Source organism: Helobdella robusta (genome assembly GCF_000326865.2).
Source record: "Helobdella robusta unplaced genomic scaffold HELROscaffold_44, whole genome shotgun sequence".
Classification (NCBI taxonomy): Eukaryota; Metazoa; Annelida; class Clitellata; order Rhynchobdellida; family Glossiphoniidae; genus Helobdella; species Helobdella robusta.
In genome coordinates, this window is record NW_008705063.1 from 362361 (window position 1) to 377681 (window position 15321).

The 15321-nt window shown below is 32.7% G+C and overlaps 4 protein-coding genes across 4 annotated transcripts; 3 read left to right on the forward strand and 1 right to left on the reverse strand.

Annotated features, from left to right (window-relative positions):
- Positions 1-3068: 3068 nt before the first annotated feature.
- On the reverse strand, positions 3069-4949 carry HELRODRAFT_177726 (hypothetical protein; the record flags this gene model as incomplete). The annotated part of the gene is made up of 1 exon (XM_009025884.1): positions 3069-4949. The coding sequence occupies one exon, from the start codon at positions 4947-4949 to the stop codon at positions 3069-3071; it is 1881 nt and encodes a 626-aa protein (XP_009024132.1).
- A 2363-nt stretch (positions 4950-7312) lies between these two features.
- Positions 7313-8742, forward strand: HELRODRAFT_85245 (hypothetical protein; the record flags this gene model as incomplete). Its single annotated transcript, XM_009025852.1, has 5 exons — positions 7313-7354; positions 7642-7742; positions 7955-7991; positions 8258-8405; positions 8540-8742. Coding segments are annotated over 5 exons (531 nt in total), but the record flags the coding sequence as incomplete, so codon positions are not given.
- Positions 8743-9358: 616 nt separating this feature from the next.
- Positions 9359-11947, forward strand: HELRODRAFT_177728 (hypothetical protein; the record flags this gene model as incomplete). Its single annotated transcript, XM_009025885.1, has 5 exons — positions 9359-9518; positions 10123-10319; positions 10508-10770; positions 10956-11194; positions 11880-11947. The coding sequence occupies 5 exons, from the start codon at positions 9359-9361 to the stop codon at positions 11945-11947; spliced, it is 927 nt and encodes a 308-aa protein (XP_009024133.1).
- Positions 11948-14069: 2122 nt separating this feature from the next.
- HELRODRAFT_127654 (hypothetical protein) lies at positions 14070-14930 on the forward strand (the record flags this gene model as incomplete). Its single annotated transcript, XM_009025886.1, has 3 exons — positions 14070-14108; positions 14513-14660; positions 14788-14930. Coding segments are annotated over 3 exons (330 nt in total), but the record flags the coding sequence as incomplete, so codon positions are not given.
- Between the last annotated feature and the right edge of the window lie 391 nt (positions 14931-15321).

The window sequence follows — 15321 nt, forward strand, 5'->3', positions numbered from 1 at the left end:
TGTGTGGATGTTGTTTCGTGTGTGTGTTGTGTGTGTTGTGTGTGTGTCTTGTATGTATGTTATTTGTATTGTATATTTTGTATACTCTATGGATTTCTTGCGCTTAAAGTAGTAGTAGTAGTAGCAGTAGTAGCAGCAGTAGTAGTAGTAGTAGTAGTGGTAGCAGTAGTAATAGTAGTAGTAGTGAGAATTGTAGTAGATCAAGAACCAATGTCAACATGGCTCTTAATCTTCATTTTTCACGCCCATTCATCTTCTGACAATGGGTGCAACTTGAGTGATGGCCCCATGGATAACAATAACAACAAAGCCAGACTGCACGTTTCATGGCAAAAAAATTCTTCATAAAAATTGTACGAGCTATATAAATCAGAAAATTTAATAAAGGACAAAGAAGGAAGTAGAATGAAACAGTATGGTGGTCTGCATTTTTACATGCAAGCACACAAACAAATGAATGTTTAGTTAGTCGAAAACTTTTTATCGTGAGTAGAACACGCTCGCTTTAGTCTACTTGTTCACAATTTGACTTCCAAAATGAAACATTAGAAACGTTTGTAGTTATGTAGAATGTTTATAAACTTACAAGCAATACGATTGCAATGTTTTGTGATCAACCAACCAGTAGATGTGAATGTTTGACTTGTGCAATTTTTAATTACATTTTATGTGAAGAGTTTGTAGTTTTGCATTTGCATAGGCAGTTCAAGGGTTACAACAGCTTGCAGTTATAAAAAGCTGCTGCTTTCAATCTCAATTACAGTCTCAATCCTTTAAAAAAGCATTCATAACTTCTAGAAAAAAAAACAAACAAGAGTTTATTGAAGCAGAAAATTGTTGAAATAATTTAAAGTACGAATATTTTTCGACAACTATTAACAAGAGGATGTTAAATGTTAACAAAATTCAAGAAAAAGTTAAAGATTATACATGGGTAACGATAACTTTTTGTCAAAAAAATTACTTTTTTTCAGAAAATCAATGACCAATTTTTTAGAATGACAAAAAAAAATAATCCAGGTCAAATATTAAACTGACCTCATGATACTTTCGCACGTCGGATTTTATAAGGTCAAAATGATCGCAAAATGGATTTTATAAGGTCAAAATGAGACATGACCCGGTCTTTGACCTCTGACCTTCTCGGTTCAGTTCATCTCCAATGGTGTTTAACTTCCCGTGTGGTGAATTATATTTTTAAGATAGTTTTTTACATTTTGATTTTATTTAAAAAACTCTGAAAATTTGTTGACAAATATGTAGTTGCATTAAAAATTGGGTTGTTCCGTCTTTACACAATTTCCTTAAGGCGTCAATATTTTTCAAAATTTTTCTTTTTTGTTAATAAATGCTTTTGAATAATATCAAATTAATAAATTTGTATGTGTTTAGCAATAATTTAAATATATATTTTGTTGAAAGTTTAAAATTTTTTGGAAATGTTATTCCAATAGGATTATGCAAAAGTTTATGATATAAAGAAAGAACTTTTTTGGTTTTACTTACTTTAGATTGAAAAGATAAATTATTTCCACAACAAAAAACCTTTTAAGAAAAAATATTAAAATAAAAATGTTAGTCTGATTAAAATTGACGAAAGTAAAAAAAACTTCAAAAGATTTTGAAAAATTTTTTGTGAAGAAAAATTGTTGATATCAAGATGGATGTGATAGCCGTAGGCTCTCAAACGTGAATAACCAAGTCTGCATCTAAGGGTTAAATGAAAAAATGAAGAAAAATACGTATGCTGGTAGAAAGGGATAGCTCAAGACAAACATTTTATGTTGTTACACTCTAATGTTTTTCAAGACGGCACAAATTTTAATTTTTTCATACTTTATGTAATATAATTTCAAAATGTGATTAAATTTTTTTGCTTTTACTAGCATACATGTTTGTGTGTGCGCGTGTATGGGTGTGCGTGTGTGTGTCTCTATGAGTGTGGATGTTTTTCATTTTTTTGATAATGCATTTTTGCCATATCTATCTTTCTTTTGGTATCCATATCACATTTACACCCTGAGGTAATCAGATTTCCAAAATATTTGAAGCTGTTGACTTGTTTCACCTGTTAACCATTAATGATTATGGAGCAGATCGGGGCGGTTTTGCTTTAACTGATAACCATGCACTCTGTTTCGTTGGTGTTAATTTGCAAGCCTTTCCTTTCAGTTTCAGAAACCAGTTTGGAAACAATTATTTGCAGTTTTTCCATTGAATCTGCTATAAGAGCTGTATCATCAGCATATCTTACATTGTTTGAATTCACGTTTTCAATGGATATTCCAGGTAGATCTTCTATCTTTCTCATGATGATCTCACTAGAGATTATACATGTCTTCATAAGAATCTTCATAAAATTATTTTTCAAACTCTAGTGGTTTTCTCGTTCTAAATTTTGTTCTCCAACGAGTAAGTAATAATATTGGATAGCTATGAGAAAACAATTTCAGTCGTTCATTCGCTAGAGTAGAAATGAGGAAATTGTGGACTGCAGAACAAAAATTGAAAAATTATTGCAAAAGTCTTCATTTTTTAAACTTTTTTTTTATCTCGCTGATATTTCAAAACGTGAATAACTATGTATCATTTAGATAAGGTTTGTCCCAATCACAAGATGAAATGTAAATACTAAATTTTCACATCATTGTCCAGTCATAGGTTGTACTTGGTAGCATTCGGATTTTACTGAAGCTAAAATCAATAAATTCTACAATTAAGGTTCCCACAATTTATTGTATTGAAAAACTAACTAATACAATATGAACGGTTTCTGAGTTTAATTAGTAGGATAAAAAGACGATTGAATTGTTTTTTTTTAGTATTTTTATTCATGATCATTTAATTGAAATAAGGTAAGATTTCAAATATTTGAATAAAATGCATTTTCATAATAATAAATTATTGTTATAATAATAATAATAATAATAATAATAATAATATAATAATAATAATAATAAATGATAAAGTTTACTAAACAATTTTTACATTTATTTACACACCGATACCAATTCTTTCAAACTCCCTTGAAACCAAAAATTCAAATATTTCAGAAATCTTGCAAATCTTTAAACATCACCTAATTGCGACAAACAGAGGCTCGGATGTTTCCCGCCGCTTCTGAGAAACCTGCAGACGCGTTGAACGTCTTTTGATATCTTCTTGGTTCGTACTACTGCTCTCGTTGGGTTGTTGATGTTGTTGTTTGGGCCGTCGGGCTTGTTTCGGTGACTGGTTTTATGGCCAACTTTATTATATGAAGATTTTTCGCAATATTCGTGAAAGTTGCCATGGTAAACATTCAATTTATGATTTGCGTGGTCTTTGATGAGATTATTTTTGTTTCTGATGACGTTCATTAAGTTGACGTTTCTCTTAAAAGTTTGCAAGTTGTTATCAATTGATTGAGACCTATTGTGTTTCGAGCGATGATTCTTTAGTCCATTGCAGGCTGTCGCAACTTTAAATCTTGGATTGCTGTGTCTCTCTAAAATTTCTTTCAGGTTCACATCATTTGCGTTGTTACAACTGCTGACTCCATTGGGAACAAAACCTGGTTTTATTCTTGCTCCATATTGGTGACAGATTTCTGCACTGATGGCATTGTCATCTTGACAAAATTGATAATGTCTTCCAGGATATTGATAAAGAAGTTGTGGCTGGCCTGGGTAGTACAGTTGATTGGGATAGATTTTGTAATGTGGCAACTGGAGTCGTTGTTGTTGGCGATAGTTGTTTTGAGGAATAACCTCGTGTTGATCCATATATTTATTCTCTAATGCCATTATTTTCATTCTATCTTGAACGAATGCATTCACCCTCATCAACATCATCCTATGTTCGCTGTCATCGTCATTTTTCGTTCTCTTTGATTCGTTAGATGACACGTTCCACAAACCCAACGTCCTATCATCGTCTGAAGAAATTATCGTGCTGTTTAAGAAACATTCGTTAGGTTTCACGTTCACAATGTTCTTTGCACAGTTTGCGGTGTTTTCCTTTTTGATGTCTGTTTTGTTGCTAATTATATCAGCTGGCAGTGCGTTTTCGTTAGTTTGGTTAAAGTTCGAACTGTTGGTTTTGTTTTTCGAGGTTATATTTTTATTTATTTCCTTGACCTCGCTTTTCTTGTTTATGTATTTGCTTTTCATCAGGTGGTTGTTGTTGATGTCAAACTCTTGGTTGTCGCATATTTCGCTGCTGTCACTGATAACAGTAACATTTGTTAATGTACTTGTATTACTATTAGCAGACCAAATTGAAGTTTCGTTGTTGAGGTTATTTTCCATACTGACTTCTTCGTTGCAGGTTTCGTTCTTTCTGGCGTAGTGATGTCCAAACGTGATGCTTTTGAGGCTGCTGCTATCAGACGTGTTTACCGAAATGTTGTTCGATGTGTTGTTGTCATCCAAGTTAATTGTCTCGATCCTAATGTTGTTAACAATATGATAGCTCTTGACATTGTTGTTGTCGTCGTCAATGTTGTAGTTGTTTTTGGCAGAACAGTCTTCAGAACCACATTTGTCATTCAAAGAGTATACATTGTCCTGTTGATTTCTTTCAACGATTACGTTGGATATGTCTTCCTGAGATTTGTCAGGCACGCTTCCAAAACGTGCGGGAACATTATTGCTTTTATCCACGTTTTGGTCATTATTGCCAAGACTGTTTTTGATTTTTACTTCTCCTTTTTCAACATTTTCGCCATCTCTTTCTTCACCAAAACATAAGACCTCGTCAAAAAATCGTATTTTTCTTTTATGATTCAAACCATTATCTACAAATTTTTGTTCGGGAATGAAATCTTCATTAGATTTTTGAATCAAATCTTCAAAATACAATTTTGGATTCAGATTTTGACCGTTAATTTGTCCATTTCCAAAATATCCAGGAATGTCTGGAAAGAAAACTGGAATTTCAATGAGTTTGTTCTCGTTCTTGATGTCCATCGAGATTGTTCAACTGGACTTTTCCGAAATAAAGAAAATTTACTACTTTTGTTCATCAACCTTCAAAATTGTATCGACAGACTGCAAATAGTCCAACTATTTATTCAATCCAATTTATCTTTTGCAGATTTTAATAAGATTTGACCAAATGTACCTGTCAACAGTTCGAATTTATTTCTCTACCTCACTCGCTAAAAACTGCTCAAGTGATGATTGACGACAATCTCCTCCAGAGATTTCTTCATATATATATATATATACCCCTACCATTGCACATACACACCGACATACATCCATACATATAAACACACTTACACATATATACAATATACATATATCCATAAAATGATCAAAAAAATCTAAATAACGATTGACATTATGTTGGAGTAAGCCTAACCATGTTGAAGGGCCGCGTGCCAAACAATGCGTAACAAGATGCAAGAGAGAAGTGAACTGAATGGCATGTTACGTAATCTCTGTCTTGTATCTTCTTACATATTTGCAATCTGCTAATCCATTATTATTATTGTTGTTGTATTGTTACTTAGAGCCGCTGGTGGCTGTTTGACTTTTAAGATTTTATTCCCTGATATGATTTGGCATGTTGGTTATATGGTTAATATACTTAGTCCGAGTTTCGAGTGAGAAGTGACACCCGGAGTTTATGCGGTGTGTGTGTGTGTGTGTGTGTGTGTGTGTGTGTGTGTGTGTGTGTTAAGTGAAAGTGTGTTAATACGTCGAAATAATAACGGCATTTAGAAATTAGAAATTAGAAAGACCATACACTTGAAAGATTCATTGAAATATGTCTGTGTGGGATGTTGCTTCATTTTTATGAATTGTTTTTATAATAATTTATTATCTAAATTAGTGTAATAATAATAATAATAATGCCTAAGTACTTGAAACATGGTTTTCAAAATCACTTTCTGGCAGACATATTCATTAAAGTGTAGATGTTAAAAAATTAATTAGATTGTAAGAGCCAAATCCAATATTCATTTTGACAAAGAAACACACGCATACGCGCAAAAACATAGGCACATGTCTGAAATACTAATCACACACACACACAAACATACCCACATACACACACTCACGCAAACACACACACACACCTAACACGAATGACGCATGTAATCACATACACAAAAACGTACGTGCAAACCACTCGGCTTTCACAGACAAGCATGTATAAACACACATACACACATACATTCACATCACATCAGTTTGCCAGATCACACCAACACATGGCATCAAATATAGCAAGCAATAACACAGCTATCTATGATTTTACTGATTCTTAAAGAAAATGAGACGTGCAATAAACTTCGTTGCTTTAACTTGAAAGGGAGAAGTAACAACAACGAAAATGATAAAACAATTCTACTACTACTACTACTACTACTACTACTACTACTACTACTACTACTACTACTCTTACTACTACTGTAACTACCACTACTACTATTACAACTATTGTTGTCGTTACTGCTGCTGCTTCTATTAATGCTACTTAAAATTATGAAAAAAAACGTATGTTTATATCTTGCACCATGTGAAACATGAAAATTTGAATAAGTAATGAGTTCAACTTATTTTTCAACCAGTTAGCATAATTTTAAAAGAGTCACATTTTCAATTGGTGCTTTTATTTCTAAAATAATGAAAAAAAAATTAATTTTTAAATTAACTTTGGAGAGCCGGAAAATAATCTTTAGAATATGAGAATAAAACGACAAATAATTTCAAGTGTTCTTAATCGTTCAAAGTCCAAACACACAGTGTTTTTTATGAAGAATTTTTATAAAAGTCAAAGTATAAATAGTGATCCAACGCAAGTTTTAACTATTCCGAAGTGGTTTCTTCGATTAACGCGGTCTGTTGCCAATTTAATTTCAAAATAGACGCTTAACATTGCAAGTTTCGCTGTCTGCAATTATCACTGTTTGGCAAACATTTTGTTGAAACATTAACTACAGCGATTACGATAAATTTACTGAAAATGACAATTTTGGTGAACAAAGTATTTTATTTTCGTCTGATAACAATAGTCACTATACTGTCGTTCAATGTTTGCGACTCGATTTCGGCTTATCCAGAGACGGTTAGCGTTGATACAAAAAGTGGAACTTTAGAGGGTCTGAGATTTTATGAGAAAATAGAAAACTTAACTACACGTAAGCTTACAGTGAATATTAATTTATTGTTTAATTTATGATATTTGTGAAAATATAAATACTGTAAATTCAAAATATTTCTAAATTTTTTTTTTCCAAATTTTAATTTTTTTCCAAATTTTTGGCTCGACCACAATTTATCTGTTCACAGTGACGTCTTACTACGATCGATATTATGGAATACCATTCGCACAGCCACCAGTCGGAGATCTAAGATTCGAGGTAAAATGATACTGACATGCTAGTGTAATGGTTAAGATGCCTGGTTCTGCTCTTGCACTGACCAGGTTCGAAAGCGAAGAGGCTCACGGCTATCACATGCTTTTTGTGATGCTTGAACTTATAAAAATCTCGGGTGCTATGATGATGATAATGATCATCATCAAAATCATCATAATCATCATCATCAAAACGATCATTACCATCATCATCCCCATCGTCGTCATCATCATCGTCATCACCTTCATTACCATCATTATCAACATCACCAACATCATCATCACCACCAGGCTCCTCAACCAGTCCAAAAATGGTCAGGCGTTTTGAACGCTAAAGAGAAAAAACCAAGCTGCGTTCAGGTGATGATGATGACGAGGGTGATGATGAAGAAGTTATGATGATGATGATGAGGATGGTGATTACGATGATGATGATGGTGATGATGATGGTGATGATGATGGCGATGATGACGATGATGTAGATTTTAAACGTCAAAATTTGTTATTAAGTGTTGGGAATTTGTTTCCATAAAATAAATTTTTGAAAAGTTGAATAAACACGAATAAAATTTTAGATTCCTGAATCTTCTTATCTAGACCAGAGCGAGGATTGTCTCTATCTCAACATCTTCACACCGTACGTGGTGAGTCAAACCAAATGTCTATCCAATGAAATTTTTTAACATAACCGACTTTTAACGAGAACAATGTAACTAATTGATTTCAATTTGACTTTTTTGAGCTAGTATGAAGGGCTTTACGTAAGAAAACTGAATTTTAAATGATTTTGTTCCATTTTTTAACCTTTATGTTGCGTCTATAGAAAATCATAATATATAAAGTCATAAAATCACAAATTTTCTCACAAATTTTTGTTGATGACTCATTTTGCAATCTATCTTGATAGAAATCTGATGCAACGAAAAAGTACCCAGTTTTGTTTTACATTCACGGAGGCAGTTACAGAAGTGGGTCGGGTCATATTTACAACGGGAAGGTCGTCTCGATGATGGGAGTTGTTGTGGTCACGATCAACTACAGATTGGACGTTTTTGGTAACATTTCAGCATTTCAACAGCTTTATAAAAAAATTTTTTCCTTTCAGTGATTTATTTGATTTTAATTATTTTTAATTCACTGCTGACGAGCAAATAAAACTAATTAAGTCACCATCACCATCGTCTCGAAGGTTTCCTGACGGCAGCTGACAACATCCTGCCGGGAAACTACGGCTTGCGTGACGTAGTGATGGCACTCAACTGGGTGCACGACAACATTGCATCGTTTCGTGGGGACGCCAGTAGAATCACCCTGGTTGGACACAGTGTGGGGTCAGCTCTGGTGGGTATTCTTATGACGCTGCCCTCAACTCGAGGTCTGAGTTTTTTTTAATTTGCGTCTGATTTGATATCATAAAATTTTCAGTTCGAGTGTCAATATTTTATGTTCTAGTTATTGTTTTGAAAATTATTAGTCTTGAGTTATTTGTTTGAATAAACTTTCAATTTTTTAATTTTTTCTCAAAAAAAAAATTTTGTTGGTGGTCTAAATCATTCCTAATCATCCCAGCATAGTAAAATAAAGCAACTGTCCACCCCATAAAAAGGTTTGTTCTGGACAGCCATAGCCCACAGTGGATCAGCGGTTGCATACTACAGTTGCTACACCAAACAGTCTATGAACTTCACCGAGTTTATACGATCGTTCGCTTCAGAAGCTGGCTGCCGTGATCAAAACCACGATGTCTATCAGATCAAGAACTGTTTGAAGAAAGTTAATTCAACCACTTTGTTGATCACAGGATTCAAAGTTTAAACTTCAATTATAAATCATAAATTTTTTATTTAAATTAGGATTTTAAAAGTTTTTAATAAGGAAAAAATTTGAAATTTGAAAAAATAACAAATAAACCAATCAAGTTTTAAAATTTAAATTAATTAATTTACTTTTCACCATCTTCCAATTCTATAAAAATAATTTCCAAAAAACTTTTTTAATTGTTATCAAAATGTTTTGTAAATCTTCCAAGTTTTCTAGCTCACATTTTCTTGTAGACTACCGACCAATAGTTGACATGGAGCTGATGTTGGAACATCCAAGGGAGGCCTTAAAGGCAGAAAGGTACCTCAAGGTTCCATTTTACACTGGCGTCGTCCAGAACGAATTTAGTGAGATTTGAAAATTTATTGAACTTCTTTTGCATGTAGAGAGAGAATTTTAAAGTGGCAGCTCTAATAAAACTGTTTTTCAAATTTTAATTTGTCACACTCAACTATTTTGTTTACTTCAATCAACATAAAATAAAATGTAAAGCATGAAAACAATTTTTTTTGACAAAACGAGCAATTAATTAAAATAATTAGATGCCATCTACACACAGGGTTAATCACAAAGAGATTCATTCAAAGTTTACTCAGAACATAGAAACATTCTGGGTAAAGATAATCGGAAACGAATTACAGAATCCAATATAACAGCTTTCTTTTTGTTCTTTATTATGCAGCTTTGACTGACAGAACCGCTTACGTATTCTCCTTGTATTTAAGCCTTAGTTTCGCAAAGACTGTACTATCCACGCCAAACGACGTGAATACACACTCGCAAGCACCGCATCATACGCACTTGGAGTATGATAGTTTATGAGTTTTGGACCGACAGTATTTGAACCCGACCATCGCGTAGCCGCACGAGACATGGCACTTTTATCAACTTCGCTAACTTGCGACCAAATGTAATCATTCGAGTTTTAAGTAAGGTCTTAACAATTTGCAGGCTTTCTTAATAGTGTAACGACGGATGCAGATGGCTTCAAACTAAAACTAGAAACGTTGCTAAATGAAGTTCTATCCTGCAAATCAGGTGATATATCTACCATCATCAACTCAGTCAAATTGAACTACATCGATTGGAGCGAAACGCAGAAGTTTGGACAAAACAACGGCGCGTCACTTTTATATAGGCAAACTGAGGTGAGGGCAATAATTTGTAGACAGTTTAAACAAAAACAGTTTCTCAAAAAATTGTACCTGAAACCTAGACAATAATTCATTTTTGGACAAATTTAGATGAGTTGTCTAACTTTCAAAAGTTTATGAAAAAATTGTTATGATTCATGAAAATTAAATTTGTTAATTCAGTATGACCATACAAAACGCAGGTAATCAACGATGTTGGAATGATATATCCATCTATCTTCATATCCGACCTGCTGTCCGCCACCAACCCTGATGTCTTCTACTACTATTTCGAGCACGAGAAAAGTTTGCACATTTTTGATATGAACTACTACTTTGGGGTTCCGTTTGGAAACGAGCCTGTTGAAGATTATGTTTGGAATAAAAAGTGGAACGAGAGCACGGTTGAAGATCAAAAGTTATCTGAGAAGATGCTTAAACTTTGGGTTTCTATATTTCAGAACAGGTTATTGATTCTAAGTTAATGAACAGTTTGCTATATCCGTGATTAAGTTTTAATCATTTTTTTTAGTATAGTAATATTTTGAAATTTACGATATATGCAAAATATTTTATAAAACATTTGAAACAAAGTTCCAGTTTAAAAACTCAACTCATAAAACTTTTCTTTACTTTTCTTTTTTTAAACAGCAAGCCAGACCCAATCGACAACATAACCTGGCCTAGGTACAACAAAACCACCCAGCACTACATCACCATATCCACGCAACCAACTACAATCCGTCGTCACTTCGACATGAAAAACAATTACTTCTGGAATTCATATATGCCGGAATTCTTTGAAAACATCTGCGGAAATTCGATGTACGATAGACGCCACAACTTCTCGACTGTTAATGATGATTCAAATGATACTATTTCCAGTAACGGTAAAAGTGGTGTTAGTTTCAATTCTTGGTTACTAATTTTAAACCTAATTTTCATGCTTTGTTCATTTTATACAAATTGATGATACAAATTATCTCAGATTTTATTTTTTTCTTTCGTACCAGACAATTAAAAACGAAAATGACGTTTTAAATATAGCTTTTACATTTTTATATTCTATATCACATTTTTAGATGTTTATAAATTTAAATGGTTGATTGATTATTTATTCCTTATGCCCTATGCTAATACAAACTGATCAATCCATTGTTAAACAGCTGCTTTAGGTAAGATGCTATCGGGCGAAGTAGATGCGAATACTATAAATTACAAACAAATAGAAAGTTTTGTAACTATAAAATGTTTTATTTATAAGGTATCGTTTGAGTTTTTATATTTATTGAAATAAAATTTAATAATGAATAAAAAAGATTTCATGTTCATTCAATTTTTTTACCTAATTCAAATTTTATATTTTGCTTACGGATATAGAAACTGATACGTGAATCACCTATTTATAAGTAGGTGACATTTAAATTTAGATCATTATCGCATTGAATCTAAATTTGATATATGTTTGAAAATAATAGGTAGATGAAACTTTATAATGGATCACAAAAATTTGTGTTAACATTTCATTCATAACATTTTGGATTAAGACTATCATAAATACAATTATTTATAAAGATCACTGCGTTTTCGGTCATCTTGACAAAAGTCTCGTTAAAAAATTGAGAAATTCAACTACAAGTTGAATAATGCCAAAAACGCTGTGATCTTTATAAATAATTAAAAAAATTTATAAATGATTTGTACGGATTTGCATTGAATTTTTATGTTTTGAGGTGTCTTTTTCAAATCACCAGCATCTAGACAGTAAGATAGAAAGCACAATCAATCTCTAACAGAACTGAACATAGCGGCAAACATCTGATTTTAAATTGTGCTTGATGAGAAATTATTTTTTTGCAGCATCACTTTAAACAAGTCCAATAAGCTCCGTTTATTCTCTTTCAAACACAACATCAAAATTGGGTTGAGTTTTGTTAAGAACAGCAAACTTCTGGCAAATGAGGCAAAGTTTTGTAAATTAAAGAGTGCCAAAAAGAGCGAGTGGTGAATAATTACAGGCAGACCTAATTTATTTTTAAAAATTCCGAAAAAAATATACACTGTATATTTTATTACACAGTTACATGCTATGTAAGCGACAAAGTCATTTTTACGTTGGTTTTTAAAGACGCCTGGCAAATCTTCATCCAACCCAAAAACGAGTTCGACACACAAGTTTAAAACCGCTGATTAAGAAAAACAATTGCAATTGTTATTTATACTTAATTAATTATCTACTTATTTAATTACAATTACTTGAAAAATAAATTAAAAAATCAAATAAGAAATCATCCAAAAATATTCAAGTGTTGTCAATATTTCTAAAAAAAACGAAGAAATAAACTAATTTATTTTGAAAAACCAAAACATACATTTCCAAAAACATAAAATGAAAAAAGAGACAGCTTGAAATGTTAAGTTGTTCGAAGTCCAAACAAACATATTGTTTGTAATTTTCATTCAACAGTTAAATAGAGCTATACAGCGAGGAGTTCAACCAGTTAAAATGAATTCGTCAATTAGTTTGTGTTAAATTGAAAAATAAATGTAAATCTTATTCAAATTTTATTTAATTAAAAAAACTTATGAATTACTAAAATTCTTTTTGAGGTCATTTCAAATAAATTGTAAGAAAATATTTTAAAACCTCTAATTTCAATTCTTTAAGTGTTGCTAACCTGCTAACTGTTTTGTAAGGAACAAAATTTGTACTTGCAGCTCTCTTGTTTGCCTGCGTGGTTTCAAAAGATTGACAACAACAATAAATAATATAAAAATTCTCAAAAAAATGAAAACTTCTTTGAAAGACGTTCGTCTTAAAGCTCGTTTTACAATTATCGCCATAATGTTGTTCAGCTTGTGCGACTTCATTTTGGGATACTCTGAGACGGTTAGAGTAGAAACAAAGGGTGGAATAGTAGAGGGCCTTAGATTTTATGAGAAAATCCAAAACTTAACTACACGTAAGTTGAGGGCGATTTTTTAGTTTATTATAGAATTCCTGATGTGTATATAATTACAAGGATGTTAAATTTTAAGATATGAAAAAAATTTGTCTTTTTATAAATTTTTAAACTCTTTTATATGATAAATGATCATGATTTGTTCATCGAACTGATGACGCTTATAAAATTATTAAAAAATGGAATAAAATATTACAAAATTTAATTATTTTAAATAATATTGTATGAAAAATTTCCTCCATCACAAATTATTTCTCTAAGGGACGACGTGGTACGATCGATTTTATGGAATACCATTCGCGCAGCCACCAGTTGGAGATCTGAGATTCGAGGTAGAATGATACTGGCAAGCTATTGTAATAGTTAAGTCGCTTGATTCTGCTCTTGCAATGACCGTGTTCAAATACAAGAAAGGCCCACCGGCTATAACATGCTAATTGTGATGCTTAAACACAAGAGTATTCGAAAGTGCAATGATCATTATCATCATCCTCAACGTCATCATCAACATCATCATCGTCATCACCACCAGGCTCCTCAACCAGTCAAAAAATGGTCAGGTGTTTTGAACGCTAAAGAAAAAAAACCAAGCTGCGTGCAGGTGATGGTGATGATGATGATGATAAGAAAGAAGAAATTATGATAATGATGACGTTATTTTATAAATATGACGTAAATTTTAATTGACGACGCCCACTGTTATCGTTGTGTATTTATATTTGTAAAATAATTTTTTGAAAAAATCTAATGAACGCGAACGAAATTTTAGGCATTTGATCCATCTTTCTATGAAAACCAAAGCGAAGACTGCCTCTATCTCAACATTTTCACGCCGTACGAGGTTAGCGAAGCCTGATGGTGTAATGGTTAAGATGCCTGGCACTGTCGCTGCATTGATTGGTTTCAAATGCGAACAGATCTCCGTCTATCTTATGAACTGTGTGTGGAAGAGTCTATAAAATTTATGAAATTTAACTGAAATTCAATCATTTTTTTATTTGAGTGCATTTGAACAGAGTGGTAGCCAGGAATATTTTGCGGGGAAGTTTTTTTTATAAAATTTTTCAACAAAACCAAATTTTAAAAGAAGCAAATAATTGTAAGCTGCTATAAAGCCCATTACATGTGGCAAATTAGTTCAAAAAACAATTTTTTACCTTTTCGCAAATGCTTAGCTGCGTCCAAGCATCTATAATAAAAACTCTCCAGATATGATAAGATATTTATTGTTATTATTTCTGATAGATTTCTGATCCGGTGAAAAGGTACCCTGTTGTATTTTACATCCACGGAGGCAGTTACATAAGTGGGTCAGGTCATATTTACAACGGGAAGGTCGTCTCGATGATGGGAGTTGTTGTGGTCACGATCAACTACAGATTGGACGTTTTTGGTAACATTTCAGCAGCATTATAAAAAAAATTTTTTCCTTTCAGTGATTTATTTGATTTTAATTATTTTTAATTCACTGCTGACGAGCAAATAAAACTAATTAAGTCACCATCATCATCGTCTGCAAGGTTTTCTGACGGCAGCTGACAACATCCTGCCGGGAAACTACGGCTTGCGTGACGTAGTGATGGCACTCAACTGGGTGCACGACAACATTGCACGGTTTCGTGGGGACGCCAGTAGAGTCACCCTGGTTGGACACAGTGTGGGGTCAGCTCTGGTGGGTATTCTTATGACGCTGCCCTCAACTCGAGGTCTGAGTTTTTTTTAATTTGCGTCTGATTTGATATCATAAAATTTTCAGTTCGAGTGTCAATATTTTATGTTCTAGTTATTGTTTTGAAAATTATTGGTCTTGAGTTATTTGTTTGAATAAACTTTCAGTTTTTTAATTTTTTCTCAAAAAAAAATTTTGTTGGTGGTCTAAATTATTCCTAATCATCCCAGCATAGTAAAATAAAACAACTGTCCACTCCATAAAAAGGTTTGTTCTGGACAGCCATAGCCTACAGTGGGTCAGCGGTTGCATACTACAGTTGCTACACCAAACAGTCTATGAACTTCACCGAGTTTATACGATCGTTCGCTTCAGAAGCTGGCTG